The sequence below is a fragment of the Macrobrachium rosenbergii genome, chromosome 9 (assembly GCF_040412425.1).
Source record: "Macrobrachium rosenbergii isolate ZJJX-2024 chromosome 9, ASM4041242v1, whole genome shotgun sequence".
In the NCBI taxonomy this organism is placed as follows: Eukaryota; Metazoa; Arthropoda; class Malacostraca; order Decapoda; family Palaemonidae; genus Macrobrachium; species Macrobrachium rosenbergii.
In genome coordinates, this window is record NC_089749.1 from 26,657,654 (window position 1) to 26,673,074 (window position 15,421).

Consider the following 15,421-nt stretch of genomic DNA (forward strand, 5'->3'; position numbering starts at 1 on the left):
CAGACGTCTGTTTAATCAAGCACTGTAGTCACTACTGTAGGAGAAGTTGGTGGTTGCCAAAAACAAAAGATATAGACATTGAATGGTTACTACGTGGCTTGTTAGAATTCTTATTACACATTTTCATCTGTCATAATTAGCTGAATCTAGGCTGTGTCCTGAGAAGAATTACACGAACTGCAGCCGAATACTCATTCCAGCATTTGTTGCACAGTGTGTTCTGTATATTCTTAAGTTAGTGCGTGTGCACACAGATAGGTACATACCTACATACATACACTCAGTAAATGCAGAATGTATGTATGCGGGAAGGTAAACAGATGAATCACTGCATCTATTAATAATGAAGGTGGCGAGAGCAAGGGTCATAGGAAATTTATCCAATCGCGTGTGTCCCGGTTATTACTCATTCGACCGTGCGTGCTTGAATTATCATTGCGGTGCGTTAATTTTACTCTGTTAATTTTGAATTTCTTATTGCACTTTTCATATCAATAAATGAAACAGGTATAACAGGTGCGAATACAGCTACGGGGCGGGCAATATGCCGCCTGTCGACCCTTCTTGCAGTGATTGGTCAACACCTGTCCTTTTAATAACGCTGTCAGACGTATGAGTGCTGCCAGGTGTAAGGATGCCTTAATCACGTTATTCCGAAATCAAATATTATTCTGCTTGTATAAATTCAATTCCTAAACGTTAATGTGTGGGCCAGGAGTGTTAATTTTGGTTTTAGTGCCAACTTAGAAATTTTATAAAAAAGAAGTCGGAAGTTGTCGTACATATCATCTCTCCGGGATGTTGGGATGCTCAAGTGATAAACTCGGCAGAGCCGAAGGTGTGATACTTGCACTCCCTCTTTTCGTTGATAGTTTTGCGCGTACGTGGAATATTTGTTCTTTTGTAGGTTAGGAAATCAAATTTGTGATATGGGAGGGTGTGATTGTGAAAATTTGTCGTAAAGAAAATTTGAAGGTGTTAACACTCGCGTAGTCTAAACAGGTCCCACCCTTCTGCGCAGACGGTTCCAACATGCAATATCCCGACCTAGAAGTATAATTCCTTGATATCAATAATCTCGATTTTTGCGTTAGGGATTTTTATATAGCACCAGAGTGAAGGATAATATTAATTTGTGGGGGAATAAAATGTGAAAAGTGTCATTCAATTATTATTGAAGGTAAAAAAGGTGAAATTTGAGGGTGGTTATGACGTCACAGTTCCTTTAGGGAGACTGCCGGGATATGATCCACAGTTCGAGTTGGTGATTCTCTCAGTGAAGGAGTTTGTGCAGATGAATGAAGATCATGGTGAACGACTGAGATCGAGTGATATCTGGACCATCGCCCGCCATCCATGGCCCAGGTGGCTGCCACTTCACTCAGTGACATGTAGACAGGACCCCCATGACCTAGTGAGGCGCGAGATCAGCCGCAAAAATAGGCAACTGGTGCGGAAACGAGACAGGGCCGCGGGACGTCCGCGCCTGCCTGCGGCTAGGAGCTTTCTTCCAAGAGTGTACTAATGTCATGGGTTGTTTTGGTAGCGCTGGGGCGAAAGGCGACGCCGAGGAACATAAAAGGCGCAAGGAAGCAAACAAGAAGATAAACAAGCAAATTCAGCAGGATAAACAGGTGTACCGAGCGACCCACAGATTGTTATTATTAGGTAAAGTTCAACTTCTATTTATCGTCTGCTTAAAAGCGGCCATATTGGATCTCATGTATCTCTTCCCTTCACATCATTAACCCGTCCTAAGTTCCACCCTGTTAGGGGAAAGTAGTTGACCATCATTTGTATCATCCCATCGTCCATTCACAATGACCTCTGAGGGTGGGCTGTAGAGTGGGCGGTGTGTGTGTGTGTGTGTCTGCAGGTGGTGGTGTAGAGGTGGGGACACCAGCTCATGAGATGACAGATCTTTCTTTCCCTCTTTCTGTTCACGTAGACTCCGATGATCTCCTTTCCCCCCGGTCTTCCTTCGCCCCTTCCCTTGTCACGTAAGGTTCGTGGATGTCTTGAGTATGCAGTGTGATGCAATTGCAGGCGATAGTCGGCCCTTCGTATGGCTCGTCGAAATCTGGGAGGTTCCTCGTCCAACTGTCGACTCCCGGGAGGTTTTCGTTTCATTTCGTACCTTGAGTGGCCATGTTAGGACAGGTTGCATATTAAAATCTAGCTCTTATCCTACCTACTTTCCGTAGAATATTCTATATTACTGGCGTTTAAGATATGCCCTGGGTTCGAAGTTTGATCGGGATATACCTGCCGTCAGTGCAGGGTCTGTTTTGTGCAGGTCAGAAGAGAGGCCTGTCAAGCAATTTATATTACTGTATAATCAATTAATTCCAATTTTCATTAGGCAAACATCTAAGACAGAGACTGTTTTTGCTCATGTAAATTTCCCAAGGTGTTGTGGGAAGCCTGTTTCTAGGCTATTGATAGGTCCTAGGGTAGAAAGGCTTAATCTACTGCTGGCTTAGCCCAGGATATTCCAAGCAGAATCACTTTCTGTGCCGATTCAGTTTCATCCTCATTCACATCTGTATTAGGAGGCCCTCATTTGGTCAGTCCAAATGGCCTGGTAATTCATCAGTCACAAATTATAGTTTTTCTTCCAAAGCTTGTTCATCTGCGTCTTGAATAACCTTGATAACCAGTCATAGATTTATAGTAGTGTGTCTGTTTCTCATGTCTTTTTTGTTTTGAGGCCATTTATTGAATGTGCCTAGTCTGGGTGCTGTACTCAAAGGGTACTAATTGTGCATCTTTGCTTCCCGTTAGCCTAATATGTAGCTAGGTCGTATGGATCTCCATGTTCCTTTGTGCATTTATATGTTGGATTGTAAATTTCTGAAGGAGTTTTAAACATTTTTCTGCGTTGCAATGTACAGTACCCTCATGTCAAAATACTTACTCCATTTTTGTTTTAATTTGTTGCCGGTGAGTGGTAGTAAGAATGGGCGTGACTCTGGCCTTTGGGGATACGTAATTCTGTCTGTAGTTGAGTGTGGTAGAGTGTTTTGTGAAGGCTACCATTTAATAGGATAGGCTTGCTTGTAATATCCAGTTGTCACTAGGCAACAATTAGCCAAATGTTGGTCTGTCATATTAATTGTTCATTAATCCCCATACTCATTAGTTCCCCTGTATAATATTAGGCTGTTTGAAATTGTAATTCATTTATTTTTGGTGTTCCTTTCGGCCATATACATTTTAGTTTATCCTCATTCAGTTTCAGTCTTCATTATATCCAACTCATATCCGTCATTATGTTCCCAGTTTACTTATTATTGACCCAGTGTTTGTACGATAAGTAGGATTGTTGGACTAGGCTAGGGTGCAGCATGCAGGGTTTGCTAAATAGCCCAATTAGAAAGTAGGGTGGGTTGCAGATGATGTATTGGTAGGCTTATATGGGTAGCTTAGTGTGGACTATAATAATTTTTATGAGAGAGAGGGTCTACTTTTTTTATATAGAATATTAAGCCTTGGCTTGATTATATGCAGAATATGAAATGATTGTGTAGGCTTTTGTAATTTTAAGTTAGCTTGTGTGATTCTACAGTAGTAGCTATGAGGTGTCGTATCTAAGGTATTAGACCAAGCTGCTGAATTGTACATGATACAGTAGGTAAAAAGCGTTTGGCATCCAGTAGGCTTAGGCTATCCTTAAGTCTTCATGACGTGATGTAATTCAGTTTATCTTTAATTATTTAAGGTGGATTTTTGCTCTCTTAACTTCATCTTTTGGCCAGTAAGGTATGACAGTAGAGGAAGGCTTTAAATTGTGTAGGCTAGTCTGTATTTTTAACTGTGAGAACTGTGATCGGCTAATGAAGTAGTGTGATAAGCTAAACTACAATTTCATCCATATTCTAGCAACTTATCCTCTAGTGTGTTATTATGCAACTAGTCAGAACTAAGTTTTGGGTAATTTCAAAATTGAGGTTATTAATTAAAGTGAACTGTTGAAGTGATCATCAAGGTTTAGTAACAGATTGTTGAAATGATCGGTTAGGTTTTGTACTGAATTGTTGAAATGATCATTTGGGTTTTCTTGCTCGCTCAGTGACCCCAGATGCACAGCATTTTGGTGCCTGAAGGCACTGTGATTCTAACCTGCAGTCACTCTAACTTAAAAGCTGTATTTTCTATGTACAATATTAGTACGGTATTATAAAGTAAACTAACAACACTGATTATTCTAGATCTGAGAGTACGCATGAAGGATTTGTTCTTAAATGAGATGACAGCTGTTATATTGTGAAGTCACGGCTGATCACTTAGGATAGAACAGATAGAGTAAAGGTTGGGAAGCCATGCAGCTGGGGCTAGGAAGGTGCCATAAGGCATACTGTAAGTAGTAACACCTGTAGGGTTCCTATGTACTGTACAATTCCTTACCTGGAGGTTCCTTTGCCAGGTCATTAGGCCCATCTTTGTCAATCAGATCATCCTTTTGTGTTCAGACAGGTCTTTGCTGGATACCTTTTTTGGCAAAAGTCATTTGGTCTGATGCAAAATATCACCTAAATGTAAGCTAGTTATAATAAGCAGTGTCCTTTCGCCACTCAGTTGTATTGTCTTTTACCTTGTACTTTTCATCTGTTCCCTTTGGTCTCTTTCCATGTAGCTTTCCAACTTCTTTGAACTTCATTTTGTCCCTGTTTTCAACTGTCAAAACCAAATCCTGTCGGACCATTTTATTACTTTTTCTAGTTTACATTTTGTGTTCAAGGCTAAATACTTTGGGCAGCCCCTATTGTTACTTGGTTCGTTTTTTATCAACCAGCCCAATTGGTTTTTATTTACAAATCGTTTGGGTGGACACCATTGTTATTGTTCCAGTTCTCATCTAGCATTGAAGATCAGATCATTAGGGGAGACCCCATATTACTTTGTTGTAGTTTTCAATTACCATTCAAGACCAAGTTCTCTGAGTCAACCTGTTCATATTTTCTTCATGATTTCAACTTATTGTTCAAGACTAAATCCTTCGGGCAGACCCTGTTGGTACTTTGTTCCAGTTTTCAGCTAGCATTCAAGACCAAATCCATTGGGCTTACCCAATTGCAGTTGAGAAATTTGACTTTGGTTGAATAGCAGTGTTTAAGAAACTGGCAGGATAGTAGTATTTACAGTATTGGTTTCTTGGAAGTTGTTAGATCAAAATATTATGTAATGTATATATGTATCTGTTAAAGGCTGAGCCAAGTTGGCCCTAGTAACTGGTATATATACCATACCCCTGATTATATGGCGGTGGTAGTCGGCAATTTAGAGCATATTAGGCTACAGCATTATTTTTGGTAGTCTTACCATGCCAATAGCTGTCAATTCTTGGGCACCACATAATTATCTTGCAGGCTTTAATCTGTTTAGTTGGTTAGGTTTTGGGTGGAAAAAACACCAAGGTTTAGCCTCAAAAGCTAAAGCAGTAGTGTGAGAAATGTATGCTTTGTGTCTTTATTTCCAGTGAAGTAAATTTATTAAAGAATATAGTCAAATGTCACAGCAGATGCATTCGTCTGATAGGCAATTTGTCGTCTGGGACACTGTCTTCTGACTAGTCCGCACCTAGGGCACCCTGTCCTGTTTGATCTGAAGAGAGCTTTGTTCCTACTCTCCTTAACTTACATAAACTTGCTTTTTACCATTATGTTGACATATACCCTGTCAATTAGTGCAAGATGGCAAAGAATTAGATTGTTTTGTAAAGGACCCCTTTGTGTGTAGTAGGCAATTTGCAATTGCAGAAAGTTCTATCTTGGAAGATGATTTTGTTGTAGTTCATGGGAGCAGAATTTTCTGCACAGGATTTACCTAAGGAAAGCACACATTATGAATAAGTTGAAATATGTGGTTACATATTTTTGCAGTAGTACCAAATTATTATCCTTTATAGTGAGTTTGTCTCGGCTTTTGTGTAACTTGATACACCATGGTCCATCTAACATATAGAGAGATTTTAGTTTACAAGGTAAGAACAGTTACATTTTCAGGGTTCCTAGTTTGAGAAATGTTCATTTATCATTTTTAACTAATTTTCTTGTGGTTGCGTGTACAGGGTACAGTATTTGTGTTGCACTGCAGTTGTCTGTACTGTACAGGAAACCTGATAAAAGAAACCCACATACTAAGCCTAAACTAGTTTAGTTTTAATCAGTCTTTATGAATTAGGCTATATTCTGTTTGTTCAAGGAACTCTTATTTGAATATACAGACGTGGTTTCTTTGTACTCAAAAGCATTGTACAGTGCTTAAACCTTGTTCTCATTCACAGACCTGTTGCTGTCAACCTTCTTATGGCATCTTTCTTGCCCAAAAGCATCTTGGAGTATAGTGCAATACAGTAATTTTAACACGTACTGAATCAAGTCAGACATCTATAATTCAGCAGTAACAAAGATTGAGACCACCCCCCTTCAGTACAGCCTCAAATCTGCAGCTTCTTAAGGGGCATAGGCTAATCTTTTTCAGCTGTTTGGCAGCTGGTGCTGGATTTTAAGCACCCTCCCCTTGAGAAAAAAAAAATGTGTACTGTATAGTAAATCCTAAAAAGTGTAGGACACAGCCACATCAGATTAGATCTTGCTAGAGTTCAGTATGCACACTGTCACAGGATGAAGATCAGCAGGATTTGAGTTTGAGTCAGAGTGCAGATAGCCTTCTACCCACACCAGAGTTATGTAGCTTGTGTCTCCTTACCCCTCCCAACCTGCTGTGTATCAGCAAGCTGATATGCTCATGGCATTTGTAAGGAGTCAACCAGCATACATACTTTACATAGTGTTTGGTATTTTCTCCACCCTCATCCACACCAGCGGTTTTAAGTGACTAAATGTGTAGCAGTTTTAAGTGAGTAAATGTGTACTGTACCAGTTCACACTGAAATAAGTATGGTTAAAGGCCTGGTTTGTAGGGAAAAGTCGGATAAATGGGTATTATAAGGGAAAACATTAGTCTTTATTGATGTCTGAATAACTTCATTTATGTGATCTTTGTGAAATATGGGAAGCCACTTGAAAGTTCTTTCAATATAATGAATGCACTGATTGAATTAGAATTGATCACCTCAAAACGTTCATCAGCTTTGTTGTGGTGTATAGGCCATTCCCAGCCACTTGAAAGTTCTTTCAGTGTAAAGAATGCACGGATTTAATTTGAATTGATCACCTTAAAACATTCATCAGCTTTGTTGTGGTGTATAGGCCATTCCCATATAAGTGACCTTTGATTGGTAGTTTCATGAAACAAAATTTAATGCAAATAATTGAATTTTTATGTATTGTACTCTACGTTTCCTAGGCCCCTGTGAATTTAGAGGGCTTTGTTACATGGGCTCATACTGGTGTCTTTATATCTTTCCATCAAGTGTACTTAAGCAGCTAGTAGTTGCATCAAAAGTACAGACACGTATGTCTCTTTACAGCCAGACATTGACCCCTTTGTTTGTCCATGAAGAATAACCTATCCACTGTGTTCTTTGCTGATAACAGTATATAGTACTGTAATTGAAATCAGAGCAATAAAAGCAGTAAATGTATTTTATAATATTTTCAAAGAGGAAAGTATTTCTTTAGTTAACTATTGGAAATGAGTATTTATCATTTAGTATAGGCTAGGTGTAAAGCGTGTATATTATAGTAATTTTTAAACCAGATGCCAGAAGTAAGCATATATCCTTTGGGCATAACATCCTTATTTGGACGCTTATTTACAAAATGAACAAGGTAAAGGATATTACCTGGGTATGTTTGTACTGACTGCTCAAAATAGTAAGTAAATGCCCTTTTACAGCATCAAATGTCAGCCTCTGTGATGGCATAGTACCTTATGAAGGTATGGTTGGTGGATTCAAATCAGATTATCTTTGCAATTCTAAATAAGCTGGTGGCAGCACTTACAAGCTTGTAGTATCTTTCTAGTGCTTGTTACAAATCCTGGGAAATTTATTTTCGATGTACTGCACATGATCATGTTTTTCCCAGGGTAATGATTTGGTTCAGTTGTTTTTAGGTTTGACTTTTGACTTGAATGTAAGCCTTGAAAATGAGATGATGCAGACTGCGGCTGTAACTGTTGTTGCGGGTTTTTGTTCTTATAAATGTGAAGTAGAATTCCTAGCTTTATTAGAAATCTAAGAAAGAGACACTCACTATACTCCAGCAAAACAGACAATTAATTGCTATTTTCAAAATGTGCTCCAGTTTCATGTTCTGCTTTGATAACGTTATGTTGTACATATTTAATGGTTGTAAATATTTGACAAACTGTAGTGTAACTTTGATTCAAAGCCTAATTTTTTGGGGGTGGATAAACACTACACACAACTTTGTAGTCATAAAGCAAGTTATTGCTTGCAAGTCGTCATATGTACAGTGTTATGTGTAGAGACAGTTGTTTTAATGGTTTTAACCTTTGTGTTATCATAAAGGAAATGAATAGAGGATCTTATCCTGCTAGATAACAGCAGCCTCCCTGGCTCTTTATTTTTTGTTAGATTCACTGGAAGGGATGGTTTCTTTTTTCCCAGCTTTTGTTTTTAGGATTGAGATCATTTAGGAGTATATATCTCATTTGGTGTAACAGTAATTACTTCAACAGGGAAAATTATTGCTGAATATAGTCTTTGTGCTTAGAGAAATAGTGAGTACTACTCATATCACAGTGACAATATCTTCATACTCTTGGAAAGTCACAATGTGTCACCATGCCCTGTACCAAAGCCCTTTCATTCTGCATTTACTTTAAATGTAAAGGCAGTGTTATTAATGTTAATGCTTACGAGTTAAAGAGGCTGAAATGTCAGTTTCATGTACTAGTCGTCATGCCTCGCTTTCCCAGACTTGTATAGCTGTTTGTTTACACACAGTACAGTATATCCTGTAACAGATCGGTCCATTTTTTGTCAGGTGCCTGCCCTTATTGGTATGAGAGCTAATGACCAAGCAGGTGCAAGAGCCAAGTACATATGTTTTTTAAATACATCAGATAACCCATCTATTGGTCAAGTTTTGATCACCATCATGCCAGAGAAATCATGGACTTTATACTAGGCTGAGTGGACTGGGGATAGGTCATCCTGGTGGTGATATACCACCAGTGTACAGTATATATGTGATCTTTGTGATATCCCCCTACTGTAGAGCACTTATATTAGAGATGGCAGCATCAAATTTCAGGTTCCACAGGAGAGGTTTTTGAATGATGACCAAATGAACAACATCGTGGACTTTTTCAATAGCCATGGGCACTTACGATAACCATTTTTATCTATTACTGTAATAGTTGATCAGTAATTTATCAGCTTTATCGTTTGACCATTTTCTAATACAGCACTGAGTAACCAGATGGTTCCAATGACAGGTCATTACGTACTTTATACGTTTATTGTACATATATTTTTTCTTGGGGTTTCTGTGGAAATGTGCTGTGCAATTCTCACAATAAAAATATTTCTGACATTGAAGATTGAGGAATCATTGATAATTTGGTGTAGTTGGTCTACTCAGTAGTACAAGTATTGTCTTTCTTCTTCTTCTTCTTCTTCTTCTTCTTCTTCTTCTTCTTCTTCTTCTTTGGCAGAAAAACCTGGATGAGATGATATCCTATTTAAAATCCCAAAAAATAAGTAGTGAATTAAATAGAACATTACACTTTTAAAAAGAAGGTAGTGGCAACCAATTAAGAGGGAATATGGCATATTGTATCATAATACAGTTTTGTTGTTTGTAATTTAAAAAAAAAATTTCCCATTAAAGTATTGAAATTTTACTTGCTGCTCAAATGCTATATTATAACTGAATACTGTACTATTCTCATTAGTGCAAAACATACTTTCTTGGCTAATTAGTTTTTATGGAGGGGGAGGGGAATCGTCAGTACAAGCGTGTTTGGCTACGTGACATTTTCAGCAAATCTGCCTTACATCAGTTTCCATAGGTATTACATTTTACCCTAATACATTACTGTATGGAGAATTGCTATCAACAGTGCGCAACTGCATTTGTTTGAAGAAAGAGAGAGAACTTATCACCAGGTGCAATTGTGAAGGCAATGATGAATTTTTGTTAAATCTTTTGTGTTTATATTTTTGTTACTGGATTGCTTTATTAATTTGGCTACCCATACACTGTACTGCAAGTTATCAACATATGCACACACCACATTGTCCCTTCAATATAGTTTTTTTTTTTTTTTTTTTTTTTTTTTTTTTTTTTTTTTTTTGGGTAAACTCGCTAGAATATATTCTTATAAGTTTTCATCGTAAGTGTCAGTTATTTCAGTTAATTGTTTGCATGACAGCATATTTGTGTGTTTGTGCATAATTCATGCAAGTGACTTTGTGCAAAGGCTTTGTTATCTGTGATGTAGGTCAAGATGTACAAATTATTACAGTAATTTTGATCCATTAAACACTATTACCAGCAACGGATGAACTCTGTGGTATCTCATTTGTTTGTCTCCACAAAATTTGAAATGCTGTGTGTGTGTGTGAGTGCGCGCTCCTGGCCGCTTGGTACATGAATTTTTTCCCCAGCCATTTTGTTCACTATCTTTTTGAATTCCTCCTTATATCTTTTTTGAAATGCTGTGTGTGTGTGTGTGTGTTTGTGTGTGTACTTGGTACATGAATTTTTCCCCAACCATTTTCTTCATTATCTTTATTGAATTTCTCCTTATATCTTTTCTAATTGAGTCTTGAATATTTACATTAATGTATATGTTTATTATTTTATGCTGGGTATTCCTAAATCTTGGCACCCCAAACTCTATGAATGTGGTGTAAATATTGAATTAATGTTGGGTCCTTGCACATGTAGGTATTAAAGAAAATGAATTGGCTTGGAAAGTTAGGCTATTTGACTAGATCATGTACAGGTGTACTTGTTTTGTTTAGTGAAGTGCTGTTATTATTAAAACCCATTGACCTGAATAAGTGCAACACCTGAGAGTCTAACAGTATTTTTAATTGCTGTCCAACTTTCAACCAGCAACATTATCAACTATTGGAAACAAATCATGAGAAAGAAATCACATCAGAAGCCTCTCTTTCACTTTATCCAGTTATTATACTGTACATAAAATAAGATATAATCATTAAGAGCATACCTTATGGGCCAGCCCTGCAAGAGTTAGGATTATTATGTCTATATAGTGTGGTTAAACTATTTATGACAATAAATAGTAGTATGTAGCTAATGCCATTGCTGATAGCTGTAGGATAAATTTCTCTGCTGTCTGGCATCTCCTTCAAACAGTACAGTACTGCAAATTAATATTTAAGGTTTGGAGGTTCTACCTTACAGAATTATGTTCTTGAACCAGTCATTAAGGTTAAATGGTGTGGAATTATTTTATTGGACTGTGTACTGAAAGGAGCAGTTGTGCTATTGATTACACAGATATAGAGTTCTAGTTATATAGGGTAAGACTTCAGAACCATGTGGAGCTCCACTATCTCGGTGCATAGTATATTGAGAGTTTTTTTTTTTTTTTTTTTAGCAGTTACTTTCAACTTAGGTTTTCTGTAACCGTTATGTAGGATGCTGCTTTGTCTTTTAGAGAGATTTTGTTTAAAGTTTACTTCAGATTAATTTCCCTGACAGTTTTTTTTTTTTTTTTTTTTTTTTTTTTTTTTTTTTTTTGGTCATGCAAAACTGTGATTTTTATTACAGTGCAGCTACTTGCAAAATATTTTGAATTAAAGGTCTTCCAACCTACTAACCCAATATTGTACTGTATTTACGTATTAGATTCCTTGTAACTGTTTAAGATTGCTGCTCTGTGCACTCTTAAAAGTTTCTTGATGGATGTGAATTGAAGGATGCTGAATACTTGCATTCAGGATAAGTTCCTTTAAATGGTTGCTGCTGTGCCAGTTTTTAATGTTCTTCAGTTGTATTTTTTTTTTTTTTTCTCTCTCTCTCTCTCTTTTGCATTCAGATCTTCCCAGACTAAATTGCCCACCACATAATACTTGTTATGCAGCAGATTCCAAGTCTTGCCAGTTCATTTGTGAGATTCAGAACCAACTAGTTTTATTAAGTATGTCTTTTGTGACCAGTTTGTGGAGAGATTTTCTAAATGTAATTTGATGGAACTTTTGAAATTAGCAGTGGAGCAAATGCTTTTTTATTCAGCACAATGACTTGAGTCTCACTTCAAAAATTATTTGTTTTTCTCCGTTATTTGACCTTCTATTTATCTTATTTGTTGTCTTATTGGGTTTCCTTATTTTATATAGGCTATATTGTTTACAGAACTTCTCAGTTTCCTAATGAACTGTTCTCACTGTTGGGGCCCTTGGCCTTGTAAGCATTCAGCTTTTCGAACTAACATGCAAAAAGCTAAGTATATCTTAGTTTAATTAGACCGCTGAGCTGATTAATAGCTCTCCTAGGGCTGGCCCAAAGGATTAGATTTATTTTATGTGGCTAAGAACCAATTGGTTACCTAGCAACGGGACATACAGCTTATTGTGGAATCTGAACCACATAGCGAGAAATGAATTTCTATCACCAGAAATAAATTCCTCATATTCTTCATTGGTTGGTCGGAGATTCCAACTCGTGGCCAGCAGAGTGCTAGCTGAGAACGGAACCCACTTTCCCAATGAGGAACTGCACTAACATGCAGCTTGGCTTGTCTTGATACATGGTTCCTTTCAGCCATCTTTTAAAGTTGTTGCTAGTCATTTACTATGAATATAAGGTTTAAAAGATAAAGAGATGAATATAAGAGCTCTCTTATCGGTAACCAATGTTTGCTTTCAGCTTTGAGTCCTTTGACCATTCTCTGAAGATGTTGCTGTGCTGTTATATAAGTGTTACATTTGGGAATCTTAGACATTCTCTCCCTTACTCACACTTTTAAAAAATGATTGAGGGATGTAGTGGTTTCAGGTGGTGTTTGCTAAGAAAATGAGGTGCTCTAATTTTCTGCTGAGTGGCAGTAACTAATGCAGCTTCTGCTTGACTGTGGAGTGTGTGCAGCCATTACTTAGTAGCTAGGTAATTACTCACAAAATGTGCAAAGACATGATTGTGCATTGAATGATACTCATGATGACTGAATATGCAAAAGCTAATTCTTGGATGTGAACATTTTTTCATAGTGAAATTGTTTCTTATGTTTTGTATATAAATCCAGAGCATGTGCTGTATAGGATTTCATTCTGTAGCTATGTAATTGGGGTAATCACTAGGAAAAGTTGAGTGAAGTTAATTAGCATTGAACATTATTGGGTATTGTTCCTTGTATTTTCCTTCAGTAGGACTGAATGCATTCATTTATATTAGACAGTGACAGTTTTTCATTTCCTTATTTGAAAAGTAAGGAATGCCTTTGATATGAAGTATAAGCTTGCTTCCCTGTGTTTTGCAATTTTTTTTTCTTTTTTCCCATCGTGGAAGATAAGACCTTATGAATATATGGTATATAATTTTGTTTTTTAAGGAAGAGTGTACTGTACTATTGATATTATATGCCATTATAACATAAAACTCTGTAGTCAAAGATATGACAATTGATGAGATGCCAATATAATGCATTTGTACAGTTAGTCAAATATACTTTAGCTTATGCTCATGCTCTCTGCTGTAAAAATTGTTGTGCAATTTTGTAGTAAATCTTTTAGTGAAGGAATAGAGTAGTGAAACAATATGTTACTGCTGAGTTGTTTTCTGTCCCTTGTTTAAGTACAACCTATATCTTAGTTCAGACAGATTTCAGTTAGGTATTTGTCCTGTGGTCATAGATCTGGCAGCTTTCACACAAATTGGGTTTAGTAGTTGTTAGCATGAGAGGCAATGTACTTGCTTTCATTACTGTAATATTGTTTAGGTAATTTATTGCAGAGTTGTTGCTAATGGTGCTCATTTTAAGTTGGGATTAATTTTATTTAGTATTTCACTGGGTATTCTTTTTCAGTCAAAGTGTTATTCATTAGCACTGACATGATTTTTGGTCAGAGTTGGTACTAGACTTGGGAAGGCCTGATATTTGTGTATGTACAATGCTGTATCTACTGTACTTATCAGTTTCATTTTTTTTTTCTGTCAATTGTGAATGGTACTTTTTAGCACTATTATATACCTGGTTCTAAGCTTGCCCATTCATGTCAAAAATATTTAGAACTCCAGTTAAAAGAAAGAAATTCCCAGTTGTTTTTGGTTAATAGGGGCTTTTAGGATAAATTAATTAGTAGTTTCTTATTCCATTAACAGCCATCTCTTATTTCACAAAATAGTACCTGTATTGTGATATTTCCTTGACTTTATCAGTACATTTATATACTAACTGTTAATCACACAGATTGCATGACATTGTCAGTGACCCACTTATACTCAGCCAGTGTTCTATTTATATATCCTTTTCATTACCTGCACTTTTGTTTTAAAAATGAATGGATTTTTTAGTAAATTACTTTTTGCCATGTACTTTCTCAAGGTTGATCTGTATTGCATGGGTTTTCCCCTTTTATCTTCTTGTAATAGACAATGTTTTATCATGTATAATTCCCAGATCCTCTTCCCTTTTCTTATTTCCCCATCTCCACTCTAGTGTTTTGCAGCATCCTTACAAACACAACAAGTGCTGATTAGGTGAATGTGCCTCAGTGCACGGCTTTATAGATCAAAGATATACAGTATTTCAAAAGGGATGTAACCTAACCTGACCTATTGTAGGGTGCCATGCCCTGACATTGGGCAATTGCGGGAAGGGAAGCTACACCCTCTTGGGCCCCCCAAGGAAAGGTTGTGCCTAGCAGAACAACTTATGCAAAACATTCTGGAATATTACCAAAAAATTTTTGTATAACAAAGACGATGATATCCATTTCTTCCTTGTGGTGGGAACTTGGGGAATTTACCCTAGAAATCCTGGTCAGCCAGTGACTTGGCTATTCCACCCAGGGGGGAATCATTACAACTCATGTGGATTTGATCAGCATTTTGATTGCCTTCTCTAAATCTTGAACCATTTTCACATAGACCACATTTCATATCTTACATTACTTGGTGAGTTTTACTCATCGGTGTGTTTGGCATCTGGTTTTGTGTAAAAATGGTACAAAGCTTCACAGTTTTGATGTCTCTAGAGTGACTTGATCAATGTTAAACCAAGTGAGCAAAAAATAACCTTGGGGTGAGGGGGGAATAAAATCAGAGGCTACCTTCCTTCCTAATTGGGTGTTATTTAAGGAATAGCTAACAAAAATATTATAGGATATCCAAAATCTTCTCTAGACCTACTAGGCAAGAAATCATAAAGCATACATGACAGCTTCTGTACATAGTTTAGGTTCAGGTTTGTTCAAAGCTTGATCCCAAGAGCTAGGATAACAATTTGGGCCGCAAATTTTTATTTGTTACATCATGAAATCTTTTCAAGAACAGTGATCATACAATTT

At 37.1% G+C, this 15,421-nt stretch overlaps 1 protein-coding gene across 1 annotated transcript in view; it reads left to right on the forward strand.

The window, feature by feature from the left end:
• Window positions 1-787: 787 nt before the first annotated feature.
• The window catches only part of Galphas (G protein alpha s subunit), an 89,566-nt gene continuing 74,932 nt past the window's right edge, over window positions 788-15,421 (forward strand). Inside the window, exon 1 of the mRNA XM_067108755.1 lies at window positions 788-1,668. Coding sequence (XP_066964856.1) covers window positions 1,530-1,668 — 139 coding nt within the window. The 5' untranslated portion in view covers window positions 788-1,529. The remainder of the gene's footprint in view (window positions 1,669-15,421) is intronic.